General features: G+C 48.2%; 1 protein-coding gene across 1 annotated transcript in view; it reads left to right on the top strand.

Annotated features, from left to right (window-relative positions):
- Positions 1–14747: 14747 nt before the first annotated feature.
- Positions 14748–18722, top strand: part of PLA2G1B (phospholipase A2 group IB) — a 6216-nt gene continuing 2241 nt past the window's right edge. Inside the window, exons 1-3 of the mRNA XM_010368286.1 lie at positions 14748–14841; positions 16725–16884; positions 17989–18116. Coding sequence (XP_010366588.1) covers positions 14808–14841; positions 16725–16884; positions 17989–18116 — 322 coding nt within the window. The 5' untranslated portion in view covers positions 14748–14807. The remainder of the gene's footprint in view (positions 14842–16724; positions 16885–17988; positions 18117–18722) is intronic.

Genomic DNA, 18722 nt, shown 5'->3' on the forward strand with positions numbered 1-18722 from the left:
CTGGGCTTGTGAGTGTCTTATGTCTCTGTGCGTTAAGGGATACCTCATTTTCCTGCTGTAGGGATGGCAGGACTCACCTCCATCCTCTTAGCGTCCTGGCAGGATCCAAGAATTAAATTGACACAAGATAGATGAATAGGGCCAGTCATGGTGGCTCATGCCTATAATCCCAGCACTGTGGGAGGCAGAGGTGGGCAGATCACTTGAGGTCAGGAGTTCGAGACCAGCCTGGCCAACATGGCGAAACCCCATCTCTATTAAAAATACAAAAATTAGCCGAGCGTGGGGGTGGGCGCCTGTAGTCCCAGCGACTTAGGAGGCTGAGGCAGGAAAGTCGCTTGAACCCGGGAGGTGGAGGCTGCAGTGAGCCACGACTATGCCTTTGCACTCCAGCCTGGGTGAGGGTGAGACTCTGTCTCAAAAAAAAAAAAAAAAAAAAGAACAGGAGAAAAGCATATATATTTACTTATCAAAAGTTGTGCGTGGCATGGGAGCCTCCATAAAGAAATGAAGGCAGTGTGGTGGCTCATACCTGTAATCCCAATAGTTTGGGAGGCTGAGGCAAAAGGAGTGCTTGAGACCAGAGGTTCAAGACCAGCCTGGGCAACATAGCGAGACTTTCATCTATACAAAATATTAAATTATTTAGGCATGGTGGCACAAGCCTGTGGTCTCAGCTACTCAGGGGACAGAGGTGGGAAGATTGCTTGAGCCCTGGGAGTTGCAGGCTGCAGTGAGCCGTGTTCTTGACACTGCATTCCAGCCTGGAGGACAGAGCAAGATGTTCTCACTCTCAAAAAGAGAGAGAGAGAGAGAAATGAAGACCTAAAGAAGCAATTAGAGTTACTTATATATTGGATTGGACAAAGGATAGTAAATTATTAAAAAGCCACTCAACTATGTTGGAGAAACTTAAAAGATAATAGCTATTTTGGGCCAGGCATGGTGGCTCACGCCTGTAATCTCAGCACTTTAGGAGGCCAAGGCGGGTGGATCGCCTGAGCTCAGGAGTTCGAAACCACCCTGGGCAACATGGTGAAACCCCATCTCTACTAAAATACAAAAAATTTGCTGGGTATGGTGGCACGCACCTGTAGTCCCAGCTACTCGGGAGGCTGAGGGACAAGAATGAGCCCGGAAGGCAGATGTTGCAGTGAGCCAGGGTCACGCCACTGCATGCCAGCCTGGGTGACAGAGTGAGACTCTGTCTCAAAGAAGAAGAAAAAAAAAAAAAGCTATTTTGGCTGGGCACAGTGGCTCACAACGGTAATCAAAGCACTTTGGGAGGCTGAGGCAGGCGGATCCCTTGAGTCCAGGAGTTCGAGACCTGCTTGGGTGATATGGTAAAACCCCATCTCTACAAAAAAAATACAAAAATTAGCCGATGGATGGTGGTGCAGGCCTGTAGTCTCAGCTACTTGGGAGGCTGAGATGGGACGATTGCTTGAGCCAGGGAGACAGAGGCTGCAGTGAGCTGAGATGGCACCACTGGACTCCAGCCTGGGTGACAGAGCAAGACCCTGTCTCAAAAAAAATTTTTTTAAGTTACTTTAACAAGGGTCTGCACCGAGTAAAGAATTATCTCGGTGCCAGCTTCTCGCCTTTGAAGATAAGGATGTTACCTTTCCTTCCAGCACCGGCTGGGGGTCTTTCACTCAGAAATTTCATCATCTTCTGCTTTTTTTTTTTTTTTTTTTTTTTTGAGGCGGAGTCTCGCTCTGTCGCCCGGACTGGAGTGCAGTGGCCAGATCTCAGCTCACTGCAAGCTCCGCCTCCCGGGTTTACGCCATTCTCCTGCCTCAGCCTCCCGAGTAGCTGGGACTACAGGCGCCCGCCACCTCGCCCGGCTAGTTTTTTTGTATTTTTAGTAGAGACAGGGTTTCACCGTGTTAGCCAGGATGGTCTTGATCTCCTGACCTCGTGATCCGCCCGTCTCGGCCTCCCAAAGTGCTGGGATTACAGGCTTGAGCCACCGCACCCGGCCAGTCGTCTTCTGCTTTTAAGAAACAGCACAAAGGTGAGAGTGATCATCTTGTTCTTGCTGTTTTTCAAGTGCCTTTAGCTTAAATAATCAGTGTGGATATTTTTAAATATTCTCTGCACCTTCTCCCTCCTGCTTTCCTCCTGGGAACATCTTTACTTTCCACTTGACTCAGAGCTTAGTATTGACAATGAGATACCACTTCTCACTCATTGCTGGGATTACAGGTGTGCACCACCAGACCCAGCCCTTCAGACAGATATTTGTATGCCAGTGTTCACAGCAGCAGTATTCATGATAGCCAAAAGGTAGAAACAACCCAAAAGTCCATCGATGGATAAATGGATACATAAAATGTGGTCTATCCATACAATGGACTATTTAGTCAGCCTTAAAAAGGAAGGAAATTGGGCTGGGTGCTGTGGCTCATGCCTATAATCTCAGCACTTTGGGAGACCAAAGCAGGTGGATCATCTGAAGTCAGCAGTTCAAGACCAGCCTGGCCAACCTGGTGAAACCTTGTCTCTACTCAAAATACAAAAATTAGTCAGACATGGTGGTGGGCACCTGTAATCCCAGCTACTTGGGAGGCTGAGGCAGGGGAATCATTTGAACCCAGGAGGTGGAGGTTGCAGTGAGCCAAGATAGTGCCAGTGCACTCCAACCTCCAACCTGTGCGACAGAGCAAGACTCTGTCTCAAAAAAAAAAAAAAAAAAAAAAAAAGGAAGGAAATTCTGGCATATGCTATAACATGGATGAACCTTGAGGACATCAGGTTACATTGTGTTATGTGAAATAACACTGTGGATGAAATACTATACAATTCCACTTATATGAAGTACTGAGATTAGTCAAATTCATAGAAACAAAAAGTAGAATGGTGGTTACCAGGGGCTAGGGCAAGGGAGAAGGGAGAGTTGTTTAATGGGTGAAGTTTCAGATTTGCAAGATGAAAAAGGTTAGCAGTGTGAATATACTGAACACTACTGAACTGCCTTATTCAAATATGGTTAAGATGGTAAACTTTATGTGTTTTTTACCAGAATAAAAAAATCCTTAAAGTTTGAAATGCATACAGAAATGCTTATGAATAAAATGACTTGAGAGCTATGATTAGCTTTAAAATAGCCAATAAAAAAGAAGTATGTGAGTGATATGGTTTGGCTCTGTGTCCCCACCCAAATCTCATCTGGAATTGTAATCCCCAGGGAGGGACCTGGTGGGAGGTGATTGGATCATGGGGGTGGTTCCCCCCATGCTGTTCTCATGAGAGTGAGTCCTCACAAGATCCAGTGGTTTAAAAGTAGCACTCCCGGCCGGGCACGGTGGCTCACGCTTGTAATCCCAGCACTTTGGGAGGCCGAGGCGGGCAGATCACGAGGTCAGGAGATCGAGACCACGGTGAAACCCCGTCTCCACTAAAAATACAAAAAATTAGCTTGTAGTCCCAGCTACTCAGGAGGCTGAGGCAGGAGAATGGCGTGAACCCGGGAGTCGGAGCTTGCAGTGAGCCGAGGTCGAGATCGCCCCACTGCACTCCAGCCTAGGCTAAAGAGTGAGGCTCTGTCTCCAAATAAAAAAAAAAAAAAGTAGCACTCCCCACTCTGCTCTCTCTCTTCTGCTGCCATTTAAGACGTGCCTTGCTTCCCCTTTGCCTTCTGCCACGATTTTAAGTTTCCTGAGGCTTCCCAGCCATGTGGAACTACTAAACCTCCTTTCTTTATAAATTACCCAGTCTCAGGTAGTGTCTTTATAGCAGTGTGAGAACAGACTAATACAGAGAATTGGTACCAGCTCTCACAAGATCTGATGATTATATAAGGGGGAGTTTTCCTATACAAGGTCTCTTCTCTTGTCTTGCCACCGTGTGAGACGTGCCTTTCACCTTTTGCCATGATTGTGGAGGTGTCCCCAGCCAGGTGGAACTGTAAATCCATTAAACCTTTATTTTCTTCCCAGTCTTGGGTATGTCTTTATCAGTAGCATGAAAACTGACGAATACATATGAAAATGCCTGGATATCCAGGCAGAACTCTGCTGCAGGGGCAGAGTTCTCATGGAGAACCTCTGCTAGGGGTACTGCTATACAGATAACCTGAAACTATAGATGTGACTTTGGAATTGGATAACAGGCAGAGGTTGGAACAGTTTGCGGGGGAGGGGGGCCTCAGAAGAAGACAGGAAGATGTGGGAAATCTTGGAACTTCTTAGAGACTTGTTGAATGGTTTTGACCAAAATGCTGATAGTGATATGGATAATGAAGTCCAGGCTGAGGTGGTCTCAGATGGAGATAAGGAACTTACTGGGTACTGGAGCAAAGGTAATTCTTGCTATGCTTTAGCAAAGAGACTGGTGGCATTTTGCCCCTGTCCTAGACATCTGTGGAACTTTGAAATTGAGAGAGACTATTTAGGTTATCTGGCAGAAGAAAATTCTAAGCAGAAGGCCGGGCGCGGTGGCTCAAGCCTGTAATCCCAGCACTTTGGGAGGCCGAGACGGGCAGATCACGAGGTCAGGAGATCAAGACCATCCTGGCTAACCCGGTGAAACCCCATCTCTACTAAAAAAAAAAATACAAAAAACTAGCCGGGCGAGGTGGCGGACGCCTGTAGTCCCAGCTACTTGGGAGGCTGAGGCAGGAGAATGGCGTGAACCCGGGAGGCGGAGCTTGCAGTGAGCTGAGATCCGGCCAGTGCACTCCAGCCTGGGGGACAGAGCGAGACTCCGTCTCAAAAAAAAAAAAACAAAAAAAGAAAATTCTAAGCAGAAAAGCATTCAAGAGGTGATGTGCCTTTTTCTGAAAGCATTCTATTATGTGCATTCACAAAGAGATGGTATGAAATTGGGACTTATGTTTAAAAGGGAAGCAGAGCATAAAGGTTTGGAAAACTTACAGCCTGCATGTAGTAGAAAAGGAAACCCCATTTTCCGGGAATTCAAGCTAGCTGCAGAAATTTGCATAAGTAACAAAAAGCCAAATGTGTTAATGGCCAAGACCATGGGGGAAAATGTCTCCAGAGCACATTAGGAATCTTCATGGCAGCCCCTCCCATCACAGGCACAGAGGCCTAGGACAGAAAAATGGTTTCATGGGTCGGACCCAGGGCCCCATTGCTCTGTGTAGCCCCCAGACATGGTGCCCTGCATCCCAGCCACTCCAGCTCCAGTTGTGGCTAAAAGGAGCCAAGGTACAGCTTGGGCCATTGCTTCAGAGAGTGCAAGCCACAAGCATTGGCAGCTTCCATGTGGTGATAGGCCTGCAGGTGTGTGGAAGACAAGAGTTGAGGTTTGGGAACCTCTGCCTAGGTTTTAGAGAACATATGGTGATATGGTTTGGCTGTGTCCTCACCCAAATCTCATCTTGAATTCCCACATGTTGTGGGAGGGACTTGGTGTGAGGTAATTGAATCATGGGGGCAGGTCTTTCCTGTGCTGTTCTCATGATAGTGAATACGTCTCATGAGATCTGATGATTCTACAAGGGGGAATTTCCCTACACAAAGTCTCTTCTCTTATCTGCCACCATGTGAGACATGCCTTTCACCTTCTGCCATGATTGTGAAGCATCCCCAGCCATGTGGAACTGTAAGTCCATTAAACCTTTTTTTCTTCCCAGTCTCAGGAGTGTCTTTATCAACAGTGTGAAAACGGACTAATACATATGAAAATGCCTGGATGTCCAGGCAGAAGTCTGCTGCAGGGGCAGAGCCTTCATGGAAAACCCCTGCTAGGGCAGTGCAGAAGGGAAATGTGGGGTTGGAGCCCCCACACAAAATCCCCACTGGGGCATTGCCTAGTGGAGCTGAGAAGAGGGCCACCATCCTCCAGACACCAGAAAGGTAGACTCACTAACAGCTCACACCACATGCCTGGAAAAGCCACAGGTACACAGCCCTTGAAAGCAGCCATGGGGGCTGTACCCTGCAAAGACACAAGATGGAGCTGCCTCAGGCCTTAGGAGCCGACCTCTTGCATCAGTGTGCCCTGGATGTGAGACATGCAGTCAAAGGAGATCATTTCAGAGCTTTAAGATTTGAAGATTTAATGTACTGCTGGGTTTCAGACCTCAATGGGGCCTGTGACCCCTTTGTTTTGGTCAATTTCTCTCATTTGGAATGGGAACATTTACCCAATGCCTGTACCTACATTGTTTCTTGGCAGTAACTAACTTGTTTCTTATTTTACAGACTCATAGGTGGAGGGACTTACCTTGTCTCAGATGAGACTTTAAACGTGGACTTTTGGGTTATTGCTGGAATGAGTTAAGACTTTGGAGGACTATGGGGAAGACATGATTGATTTTGAAACGTGAAAAGGACATGAGATTTGCGAGGGGCCGGGGAGGAATGATATGGTTCGGCTCTGTGTTCCCACCAAAATCTCATCTCGAATTGTATTCCCCAAGTGTGGAGGGAAGGACCTGGTGGGAGGTGGTTGGATTATGGGGGCGTTTTCCCCCATGGTGTTCTTGTGATAGTGAGTGAGGTCTCTACCATGATTGTAAGTTTCCTGAGGCCTCCCAGCAGAACTGTGAGTCAATTAAACCTCCTTTCTTTATAAATTACCCAGTCTCAGTCTCAGGTAGTGTTTGTTGTTTTGTTGTTGTCTGTTTGTGTGTGTGTTTGTTTTTGAGACAGAGTCTTACTCTGTCAGCCAGGCTGGAGTACAGTGGTACAATCTCGCTTCACTGCAACCTGCGCCTCCCGGGTTCAAGCAATTCTCCTGTCTCTGCCTCCCTAGTAGCTGGGGCTACAGGCATGCACCACCATGCCTGGCTAATTTTTGTATTTTTTGTAGAGACAGGGTTTCACCATGTTGGCCGGGCTGGTCTCGAACTTCTCACTTCAAGTTATCCACTTGCCTTGGCCTCCCAAAGTGCTGAGATTACAGGCAAGAGCCATTGTGCCTGGTCTCAGGTAGCATCTTTACAGCAGTGTGAGAACAGACTAATACAGTGGAAATGTAGATGAAATAAGATTGGGAAGTGTTGATAAGAATTGAAGCAGTCGGACATGGTGGCTCATGGCTGTAATCCCAGCACTCTGGGAGGCTGAAGCGGGTGGATCACGAGGTTAAGAGATTGAGACCATCGTGGCCAACAAGGTGAAACCCCATGTCTACTAAAAACACAAAAAAACTAGCCAGGCGTGGTGGCGGCCGCCTGTAGTCCCAGCTACTCAGGAGGCTGAGGCAGGAGAATGGCATGAACCTGGGAGGTGGAGGTTGCAGTGAGCCGAGATTGCACCGCTGCACTCCAGCCTGGTGACAGAGGGAGACTCCGTCTCAAAAGAAAAAAAAAAAAAAGAAAGAAAGAAAAAAGAAAACCATATCTCTCTTGGTCGGGCACGGTGGCTCAAACCTGTAATCCCAGCACTTTGGGAGGCTGAGGCAGGCAGATCACGAGTCAGGAGTTCGAGACCAGCCTGGACAACATGGCAAAACCCCGTCTCTATACTAAAAATACAAAAATTAGCTGGGCATGGTGGTGCGTGCCTGTAATACCAGCTACTGGGGAGGCTGAGACAGGAGAATGGCTTGAACCCAGGAGGCGGAGGTTGCAGTGAGCCGAGATTGTGCCACTGCACTCCAGCCTGGGTGACAAAGCAAGACTCCATCTCAAAAAAAAAAAAAAAAAAAAAAAGAATTGAAGCTGAGGCTGGGTGCAATGGCTCACTCCTGTAGTCCCAGCACTTTGGAAAGCTGAGGCAGGTGGATTGCTTGAGCCCAGAAGTTTGAGACCAGCCTGTGCAACATGGCAAAACCCCATCTCTACTGAAAAATATAAAAAATTAGAGGGGTGTGCTGGTGTGCACCTGTAGTCCTAGCTACTCAGGAGGCTGAGGCAGGATGATCACTCGAGCTCAGAAGGCAGAGGTTGCAGTGAGCTGTGATCATACCATTGTACCCCAACCTGGGTGACAGAGGGAGACCTTGTCTCAAAAAAAAAAAAAAAAAAAAAAAAGAAGAAGCTGGGTTTATTACATGGGCTTCAATATACTATAGTATATTGAATATATACAATATAGTCTCTCTATTTTTGTATATTTGAGATTTTTATTAATAAAAATTTAAAGAAAAAAGAAGAGAAAAAATATATGGTATATATGAGTTTTAAAGCATAATAACACCCAGTAACCTCTACCCAATCGAATAGTCATTTAAAAAAAAAAAAAAAAAACCCAATGGTTTAAAACTACATAACTATCAGAATCGCCTAGAAAAAAAAAATTTTTTTCGAGGTGGAGTTTCACTCTTGTTGCCTACGCTGGAGTGCAATAGCATGATCTTGGCTCAAGGCAACCTCCACCTCCCAGGTTCAAGCAATTCTCCTGACTCAGCTTCCCAAATAGCTGGGATTACAGGCATGCACCATCACACCCGGCTAATTTTGTATTTTTTAGTATAGATGGGGTTTCTCCATGTTGGTCAGGGTGGTCTTGAACTCCCAGCTTCAGGTGATCTGTCTGCCTTGGCCTCCCAAAGTGCTGGGATTACAGGCATGAGTCACCACGCCTGGCCTGCTGAAAAAAATTTTAAATAAAAAAGAGCGGCTGGGCACGGTGGCTCATGCCTGTAATCCCAGCACTTTGGGAGGTCAAGGCGGGTAGATCACCTGAGGCCAGACGTTTAAGATCAACCTGGCCAACGTGGCAAAACCCCATCTCTACTAAAATTACAAAAAAATTAGCCAAGCATGGTGGCGCATGCCTGTAATCCCAGCTATTTGGGAGGCTGAGTCTGGAGAATCACTTGAACCCGGGAGGCAGGGGTTGCAGTGAGCCAAGATTGTGCCACTGCACTCCAGCCTGGGTGACAGAACCAGATATCATCTCAAAAAAAAAAAGAGAGAGAGAGAGAGAGCACAGATTTCAGATCCTATACCCAACCTGCATGTATTATGTTCCAATAATCTGTATTACTTTTTTTTTTTTTTTGAAACAGGGTCTCCCTCTGTTGCCCAGGCTGGAGTAGAGTGGTGCAATCACAGCACAATGTAGGCCTTGAATTCCTGACTCAAGCAATCCTCCTGCCTCAGCTTCCTGAGTAGCTGGGATTATAAGCCTGAGCCATCATGCCAGGACTATATCACTCTTCAAGTTTTCCAGGGGGAGTCCAGGGATCAGTCAAGTTTGGGAACCACTAGCTACATTATCCCTTCTCTGGATAGATGGGGAGGTAGACAGTGCCATTGTAGCAGTTAGGAGGCTGTCAGGAAGATCCGGACACTGAGGATGGTGGCTTTGGGAGTGGAAAAAGTTTTCATTAAACCAGTATATTGCCGGGCACGGTGGCTCACGCCTGTAATCCCAGCACTTTGGGAGGCCGAGGCAGGTGGATCACGAGGTCAGGAGATCGAGACCATCCTGGCTAACACGGTGAAACCCTGTCACTACTAAAAAAGACAAAAAAATTAGCCGGGTGTGGTGGCGGGTGCCTGTAGTCCCAGCTACTCGGGAGGCTGAGGCAGGAGAATGGTGTGAACCCAGGAGGCGGAGCTTGCAGTGAGCCGAGATCGCGCCACTGCACTCTAGCCTGGGCAATAGAGTGAGATTCCATCTCAAAAATAAATAAATAAATAATAAATAAACCAGTATACTGCCTCAACTTGCTCCTTGGCACCTGATGGTGGGCTAGCCTATGCAAGGCTCTTAGTATCCTTCCTAGCACAGCCTCACAGCATGTTAATTGCTGCTGCTGCTGTTGTTATCACTGGAGAGAGCAGGAATCAGAGGCAGGTAGACACAGGTTCAAATGTTTTCTCCACCACCTTCTAGCCATGTGACTTTGAGAAAGTTAGTTAAACTCTCTGAACCTGCTTCATCATCTATAAGATGGGGAAGATGATGACAACCATCACAGCAATAATAACTATATCAGAAGAGTGTTGTTAGGCTGAAAGACAACATATATAAAGCACAGTGCTTGCACAGTGCCAAGCGTAGAGAAACACTCAGCAAATGGTAGCTGGCAGCTGCTGTCAAGCACTTCCTAGGAACAGGAGCCCTACCCTTTAGAAGCCAAGAAGATGTGACCTTGCTAAAGCGTGGGTATGCCATCACCTGAAGGAGTCAAGAAGCTATACTTAGCTGTTCTTTCCACTGAAGAGTGTGTTTTTCCCAGGCTGGGAGAGGCTATGCTTTGCACACCTGTGCAGGGATCTGGGGTGGTGGAAGGTCAAGGTACTAAGAGCGTAGGGCCTTGGGGAGCTACCCAGTGCCCTTCCAGGTCCCTTATACTGTCATCTCTGTGGCCGGGGCCGCAGAGGTCTGGGCTGTCAGAGTTAGCATGTCTCTTTCCAGGGGGAGAGGGTTGTGGCAGCAACCTGACCCCCTCCCCACCAGGTGCTTTGTCTAAACTCCAGCACGTGGAGTTTGTCCAGATTGTCCTTAAGAAGGCTTTCATGGGCTGGGGAAGGAGGGAAGTCGTAGGTTGAACTGAATCTCTTCCTTCCTCAAGGGACTTTCAGTACTCCCTGGCCTGAGATGGTAGCATGAGAACCAAATCCAACTCTTACCTTGGTCCTGGTGTGTGACTCTGGGGCAGTCACTTAACCTCTCTCAGCTTCAGCTGTCTTCTCTATAAAATGAAGTTTGTACTTGGACCTACCTTGACCTTTGTGCCAGGTTCTTAGCATATGGGACCTGGGATGGAGTTAGCACTCAGTTAATAGTAATTCATAGCCGGGTGCAGTGCCTCATGCCTGTATTCCCAGCACTTTGGGAGATCGAGGCGGGTGGATCACTTAGGGCCAGGAGTTTGAGAACAGCCTGGCCAACATGGCAAAACACCATCTCTAATAAAACTACAAAAATTAGCCAGGCGTGGTGGCACATGCCTATAGTCCCAGCTACACAGGAGGCTGGGGCAAAAGAATCACTTGAACCTGTGAGGTGGAGGTTGCAGTGAGCTAAGATTGTGCCACTGCACTCTGGCCTGGATAAAAGGTTAATTAATAACTTTACTTGCAACCACAGCTGCTTCTCCTTCTTTGAGCCACCCCAGTCACCCACTTAGTGTCCTTCAGGCCTAAATCTAGGAGCAGTGCCTGGTCCTCTGTCTTGTTATGACCCCAAGGAACCCACATAAGAGGGACTGAAGATTTTGCTGGTCAAGGCTTCGCTGTGCTTGGGCAGACTCCACTCATTCTGGGGCTGCAGAGGCGGGGCCATTCAGTCAAGCTGATGCAGGATTCTGACCTACCCAAGGCCCCCTTCATTAGTTCTCATAGCCCCCACCTCCCATGGGACAACCCTGAGACAGGCTCTGTGACAATCCACAGCAGCCCTATCCAACAGAAGCTTCTGTGATCATGGAAACATTCTGTGGCTGTCAATCTGGCAGCCACCCACCACGTGTGTCTATGAGCCTCAAAATATAGCTATTGTGACCAAGAAACTGAATTTTTAATGGTATTTCATTTTTATTTTTATTTATTTTTCGAGACAAGGTCTTGCTCTGTTGCCCAGGCTAGAGCGCAGTGGCACAATCTCGGCTCACTGCAACCTCTGCCTCCCGAGTTCAAGTGATTCTCCTGCCTCAGCCTCCCGAGTAGCTGGGATTACAGGCGTGCACCACCACACCCGGCTAATTTTGTATTTTTAGTAGAGATAGGGTTTCACCATGTTGGTCAGGCTGGTCTTGAACTCCTGACCTCAGGTGATCCATCCGCCTCGGCCTCCCAAAGCGCTGGGATTGCAGGCGTGAGCCACTGCGCCCGGCCCAGAAAAGAGATGATTAAACATAAAGCAGCCATGTGATGAAACAGCACTTTGCCTCTGTGGTCTTCCTCCCCTAAACTCGTAACTCTAATCTAATTATGAGAAAAACATAGGACAAATTCCAATAGAGAGCTGGGCACGGTGGCCCATGCCTGTAATCCCAGCACTTTGGGAGGCTGATGCAGGCAGATGACGAGGTCAAGAAATCAAGACCATCCTGGCCAACATGGTGAAACCTCATCTCTACTAAAAATACAAAAATTAGGGGGACGTGGTGGTGCACGCCTTTAGTCCCAGCTACTCAGGAGGCTGAGGCAGGAGAATCACTTCAACCCGCAAGGCAGAGGTTGCAGTGAGCCAAGATCACACCACCGCACTCCAGCCTGGTGACAGAGTGAGACTCCATCTCAAAAATAAATAAAAATAAATAAATAAAAATTAGCTGGGCGTGGTGGCATGCGCCTGTAATCCCAGCTACTCAGAGGCTGAGGCACAAAAATCACTTGAACCTGGGAGAAAGAGGTTGCAGTGAGCCGAGACTGTGCCACTGCACTCCAGCCTGGGCAACAGAGTGAGACTCCAACAAACACACACACACACACACACACACAAATTCCAAGAGAGGGTCATCCTGACCAATACTCCTCAAAACTATCAAGGTTGCTGGGCACAGTGGCTCATGCCTGTGATCCCAATGCTTTGGGAGGCTTGGATGGGAGGATCACTTGAGGCCAGGAGTTCAAGACCAGCCTGGGCAACATAGGGAGACACCATGTCTCCAAAAACAAGTTTTTTTGATACAGAGTCTTGCTCTGTCGCCCAGGCTGGAGTCCAGTGGAGCAATCCTGGCTCACTGCAAGCTCTGCCTCCTGGGTTCATGCCATTCTTCTGCCTCAGCCTCCCGAGTTGCTGGGACTACAGGCGCCTGCCACCACCCCCGGCTTATTTTTTGTATTTTTAGTAGAGACGGGGTTTCACCGTGTTAGCCAGGATGGTCTCCATCACCTGACCTTGTGATCTGCCCGCCTCGGCCTCCCAAAGTGCTGGGATTACAGGTGTGAGCCATTGTGCCTGGCCCAAAAAAATTTTTTTAATTAGCCATGTGTGGTGACACATGTCTGTAGTCCCCACTAATCGGGACGCTGAGGTGGGAGGATTGCTTGAGCCCAGGAGGTTGAGGCTGCAGTGAGCTATGATCGTGTCACTGCACATCAGCCTGGGCAACAGAGCGATACTTTGTCTCTAAAAACAAAACAAAAACAGATAAATAAATTAACCAGGCCCTCCTTACCCCACAGGGTTGTTGTAGAGGTCACATAGGAACAGAAGAGCACCAAGTTAACCAAGTATAAATCTATATAGAGAGAAGCAGATCAGAGACCAGGCAAGGTGGCTCATGCCTGTAATCCCAGCACTTTGGGAAGCTGAGGCGTGTGGATCACCTGAGGTCAGGAGTTTGAGACCAGGCTGACCAACATGGTGAAACCTTGTCTGTACAAAAAATACAAAATTTATCCAGGCATGGTGGCAGGTGCCTATAATTCCCAGCTACATGGGAGGCTGAGGCAGGAGAATTGCCTGAACCTGGGAGGCGGAGTTTGCAGTGAGCCGAGATTGTACCATTGCACTCCAGCCTGGGTGATGAGAGCAAAACTCTGTCACACACACACAAAAAAAAAAAAAGAGAGAGAAGCAGATGAGCAGTTACCAGGGGCTGAGGGAGTGTGACTGCTAATGGGTACAGGGTTTCCTTCTGGAGTGATGAAAATGTTCTGGAACCCCTGTACAGGTAATGGTTGCACAACACTGTGAAGGTACTAAATGCCACTGAATTGTTTACTTAAACGTGGTTATGTTATGTGAATTTCACCAAAACAATATTATATCGATATTTGATGTAACAGTTTTTTTTTTTTTTTTTTTGAGATGGAGTTTTGCTCTTGTTCCCCAGGCTGGAGTGCAGTGGCGCCATCTCAGCTCACCGCAACCTCCGCCTCCAGGGTTCAAGCCATTCTCCAGCCTCAGCATTCCGAGTAGCTGGGATTACAGGCATGCGCCACCACACCCGGCTAATTTTGTATTTTAGTAGAGACGGGGTTTCCCCATGTTGGTCAGGCTGGTCTCGAACTCCCCAACTCAGGTGATCCGCCCGCCTCGGCCTCCCAAAGTGCAGGGATTACAGGCGTGAGCCACTGCGCCTGGCCTCTGATATGCCAGTTCTAATGTCCTTTAATATTCTATAAGTTAGACCCAGGCCTTTGGAATCCAAAGCCCAGGTTCTTCTCACAAACCCACACTGCAGAGGGGAGTGGTGGGATAAAATAAACCCTGTGTCTTGGAATCAGGCAGATCTAAACTGGAGCCCTATTTTGTCATCTGCCAACTGTGTGACCTTGAGCAAGTTACCGCACCTCTCTGAACCTGTCTCTTCATCTGCAAGCTGCATGACTGATGGGATTATTCAACTAGACCCAGTGCACAGATTCGGGCACTTGATGAGACATGGAGGCTGCAGGCAGCAATCTTTTTTTTTTTTTTTTGAAATAGGGTCTCACTCTGCTGCAGAGGCTCAGTCACGGTTCATTGCAGTCTTGACCTCCCTAGATCACGAGATCCTCCCACCTCAGCCCCCTAAGTTGCTGGGATCACAGGTGTAATCCATCACCACACCTGGTTAACATTTTTTTTTTTTTTTTAAGAGATGAGGTATCTCTATATTGCCCAGGCTGCACTTCCTTCTTGTCTCCCTTATCCCAGAGTCCGACTGAACTGATGGCTTTGCTTTCCCCAACCAGCCCAAGAAGCTGGGCTGAGTACAAAGTAGTGGGTATGAGGATCAAGATTGTAAGCTCTGAAAACTCCAGAAACCATCCCTTTGGTTAACAGTTGCTAAGGACAAATGCATAACATGTTTTCCAATGATCCCTTGCTGGCAAATTGTCAGGCTCATTCCTGCAACAGATTCAAGGCCAGCCCCAGACTCAGCCAAGAGCAAAGCAAAGCAAACACTCCAGCCTTATCTGGGCAGGGGTGTATGGAGACTGACTATAAGAATATAACTGAAATTGGTCATCTCAGTTCTCCTCTCACCTCCTTGACTGCAAGATGAAACTGCTTGTGCTGGCTGTGCTGCTCACAGGTAGGCAAGTCTCCTGGGCTCCGCCCGCTTTTCTCTCCCAAGTGAGCTAAGCTCTCACTCCTCCGGAATGGGGGCCACAGGCCACAGCAGACAGGGCTGGCCAGCCCCGCAGTCTCAATTCGAGGTTCCCAGTGGGGCCTAAGGGCTCCTCTATTGGGGTTCCCTCAAGGCTGGCACCTTTTCAACCTGCAAGTCTGAACTCAGATTGCCTGAGCTAAGAAAGCTTGCCTTTATTTTCTTTTTTCCAGACAGGATCTTGCTCTATCGCCCAGGCTGGAGTTTGGTGGCGCAATCATAGCTCACCGCAGCTTCCAACTCGTGGGCTCAAGTGATCCTCCCACCTTAGTCAACTAAGTAGTTAGGCCAACCTCCCATTTATTTTATTTTATTTTATGTTATTATTTTAATTTTTATTTCACTTTATTTTATTTTTGAGACAGGGGCTCACTCTGTCACCCAGGCTGGAGTGCGGTGGTGTGATCTCAGATCACTATAACCTCCGCCTCCTGGGTTCAAATAATTCTCTTGCCTCCGCCTCTCAAGTAGCTGGGACTTGTAGCTCTCAAGTAACTGGCACATACCACCATGCCCAGCTAATTTTTTTTGTATTTTTTTAGTAGAGACAGGTTTTCACATGTTGGCCAGGTTGGCTGACCTCCCTTTCAGTTTCTCCTCATCCTGCTCCATTTTTCCCCTTTCTAATGGAGTATCCAGTTTCCTTACTTATCACATTTATTATTATTATTATTATTATTTTTTTTTTTGAGACAGAGTCTTGCTCTGTCACCAAGGCTGGAGTACAGTGGTGCGATCTTGGCTCACTGCAAGCTCCGCCTCCTGGGTTCACATCATTCTCCTGCCTCAGCCTCCCCAGTAGCTGGGACTAAAAGCGCCCACCACCACCCCCAGCTAATTTTTTTGTATTTTTAATAAAGACGGGATTTCACAGTGTTGGCCAGGATGGTCTCTATCTCCTGACCTCGTGATTCCCCTGCCTCAGCCTCCCAAAGTGGTGGGATGACAGGCGTGAGCCACCACGCCCGGCCTTATCACATTTATTATTGGTTTTCTCTCCCACTAGGTTGTAAGAGGTTAGAGAGTGGTACTATTATTATTATATCTGTTCACTGCTCTATCTCTAGCTCCTAGGACAGAGCCTGGCACGTAGTAAGTGCTCAATAAATATTCACTGGATAAACAATGCAGATAGTTTAAAACTATCTGGCCTAGGGAGGCTGAGGCAGGAGAATGGCATGAACCCGGGAGGTGGAGTTTGCAATGAGCCGAGATCGTGCCACTGCACTCCAGCCTGAGTGACAGAGCGAGACTCCGTCTCAAAACAAACAAACAAACAAACAAAAACTATCAGGCCTAGCTGGGTGGCACATGCCTGTAATCCCAGCACACTTTGGGAGACTGAGGCTGCAGGATCCCTTGAGTCCAGGAGCCCAGAGACCAGCCTGGGCAATATGGCAAAACCCGGTATCCACAAACAACACAACACAAAATATTACTGGGGTGTGGTGGCCCATGCTTGTAGTCCCAGCTATTTGGAAGACGGAGTTACAGCGAGCCATGATTGCACCACTGCTCCCCCGGGAGCAACAGAGTGAGATCCAAAAAGAAGAAGAAGAAGAAGATATACATATATATATACACACACACATATATATATAAACTTTATATATATAAAGTTTTCATTTAAAAAAAAAACAAAAAACCTCTACCCACTTTCACTTCACCAGGTTCCTGGGTCCAACGGTCTTTGTAGGAGGCAGCTGGCAGGGGTCAGGGAGGCAGCGTGGGGCCCGAGGGCGCCGGAAGGCAGTGTGTCCCTGGGGCGCTGGCAGACCGACTTGAACTCTGGCTATGTCTTCTTGCAGTGGCTGCCGCGGAGAGCGGCATCAGCCCTCGGGCCGTGTGGCAGTTCCGCAAATTGATCAAGTGTGTGATCCCGGGGAGCGACCCTTTCTTGGACTACAACAACTACGGCTGCTACTGTGGCTTAGGGGGCTCAGGCACCCCCGTGGATGAATTGGACAAGTAAGTGATCTGCCTGGAGGAAAACTGGAGTGCCTGCCGGGGGCGGGGCGCGGCATACACCAAGGATCTCACGAGGCATACAAAGGGGACTTGCATATCTGCTAAGGATAACATATTTTCACCTCTTGTCATATAAAGAAATATGTTCCAAGAGGATCCTGTAGCGAACGCTCCCCGTTAGAGATGGAAACAATGACCGACGCTCAAAACAGTGGGAGATGCTGCCCTCCAGTGGCAGAATGTGGCAACAGTAAACATCACAGCAACAATCCACCTGTCATTTTCTAGCAGCGGTTGTCACCTTCTGATTACAGGATTTTACTGTATGCTTGCAACCATGTTAAAAATCGCTTTCAGGCCAAGCGCGGTGGCTCATGCCTGTAATCCCAGCACTTTGGGAGGCCGAGACGGGTGGATCACGAGGTCAGGAGATCGAGACCATCCTGGCTAACACAGTGAAACCCCGTCTCTACTAAAAAAAATACAAAAAATCTAGCCGGGCGAAGTGGCGGGCGCCTGTAGTCCCAGCTACTCGGGAGGCTGAGGCAGGAGAATGGCGTAAACCCGGGAGGCGGAGCTTGCAGTGAGCTGAGATCTGGCCACTGCACTCCAGCCCGGGCGACAGAGCGAGACTCCGTCTCAAAAAAAAAAAAAAATCGCTTTCAGGCCAAGCGCGGTGGCTCATGCCTGTAATCCCAGCACTTTGGGAGGCCGAGGCGGGTGGATCACTTGAGGTCAGGAGTTCGAGACCAGCCTGGCCAACATGGTTTCACCCTGTCTCTACTAAAAACACAAAAATTAGCCGGACGTGGTGGTGAGCGCCTGTAATCCCAGCAACTTGGGAGACTGAGTTGGAGGTTGCAGTGAGCCAAGATCGTGCCACTGCCGTCCAGCCTGGGTAACAGAGCAAGACTCTACCTCAAAAAACAAAAATGCTTCCAATAAATATATGATAAAAGGACTTATACTTTTTCAAGCCATAGGATCATTTCTCCTGGAGCATCTTGGCGAAGTCATCCCCACCTGTTCCTGAGAGTGGGCAGGTGAGGGCTGACCTATTGCTCTGCCCTTACTACTATCTCAGCTGTCCCTCCCACTTTCCAGGTGCTGCCAGACACATGACAACTGCTACAGCCAGGCCAAGAAGCTGAACAGCTGTACATTTCTGCTGGACAACCCATACACCCACACCTACTCATACTCGTGCTCTGGCTCTGAGATCACCTGCAGCAGTAGGTTTACCCCTTCCTTGACCTATGAATTCTAGTAGGTTCTCAGTAGGCCAGGGGGAAATAATAGTAATAACAGCCATGATTTAGTGATAATTTTCTTGGTTCTGGGCAGTGTCTCCTTTAATCCTCACAGCAACACCATGGGATACGTACAATTATTATCCTCGCTTAACAGATAAGAAAACTGAGGCTCAGAAGGCTGAGCTATTTGCCCAAGATCACACAGCTTGTAAGTGGTGATGGTTTGTTTTTTGTTGTTATTTAGAGGCAGGGTCTTGCTCTGTCACCCAGGCATGAGCACAGCGGTGCAACCATAGCTCACTGCAGCCTCAACCTCCTGAGCTCAAGGGAGCTGCTGACCTCAGCCTCCCAAGTAGCTGGGACTACAAGCGTGCACCACCATGCCTGGCTAATTTTTAAATTTTTTTGTAGAGACTGGGTCTCACTACATTGGCCAGGCTGGTCTTGAACTCCTGGCTTCAAGCAATCCTCCCACCTTGGCCTCCCGAAGTGCTGGGATTACAGGCGTGAGCCACCACGCCTGGCCACTTATTTCTTTATATTGCATCTTTCCAATAGAATATAAGATCCACAGAACAGGGATTA

The sequence above is a fragment of the Rhinopithecus roxellana genome, chromosome 10 (assembly GCF_007565055.1).
Source record: "Rhinopithecus roxellana isolate Shanxi Qingling chromosome 10, ASM756505v1, whole genome shotgun sequence".
Classification (NCBI taxonomy): Eukaryota; Metazoa; Chordata; class Mammalia; order Primates; family Cercopithecidae; genus Rhinopithecus; species Rhinopithecus roxellana.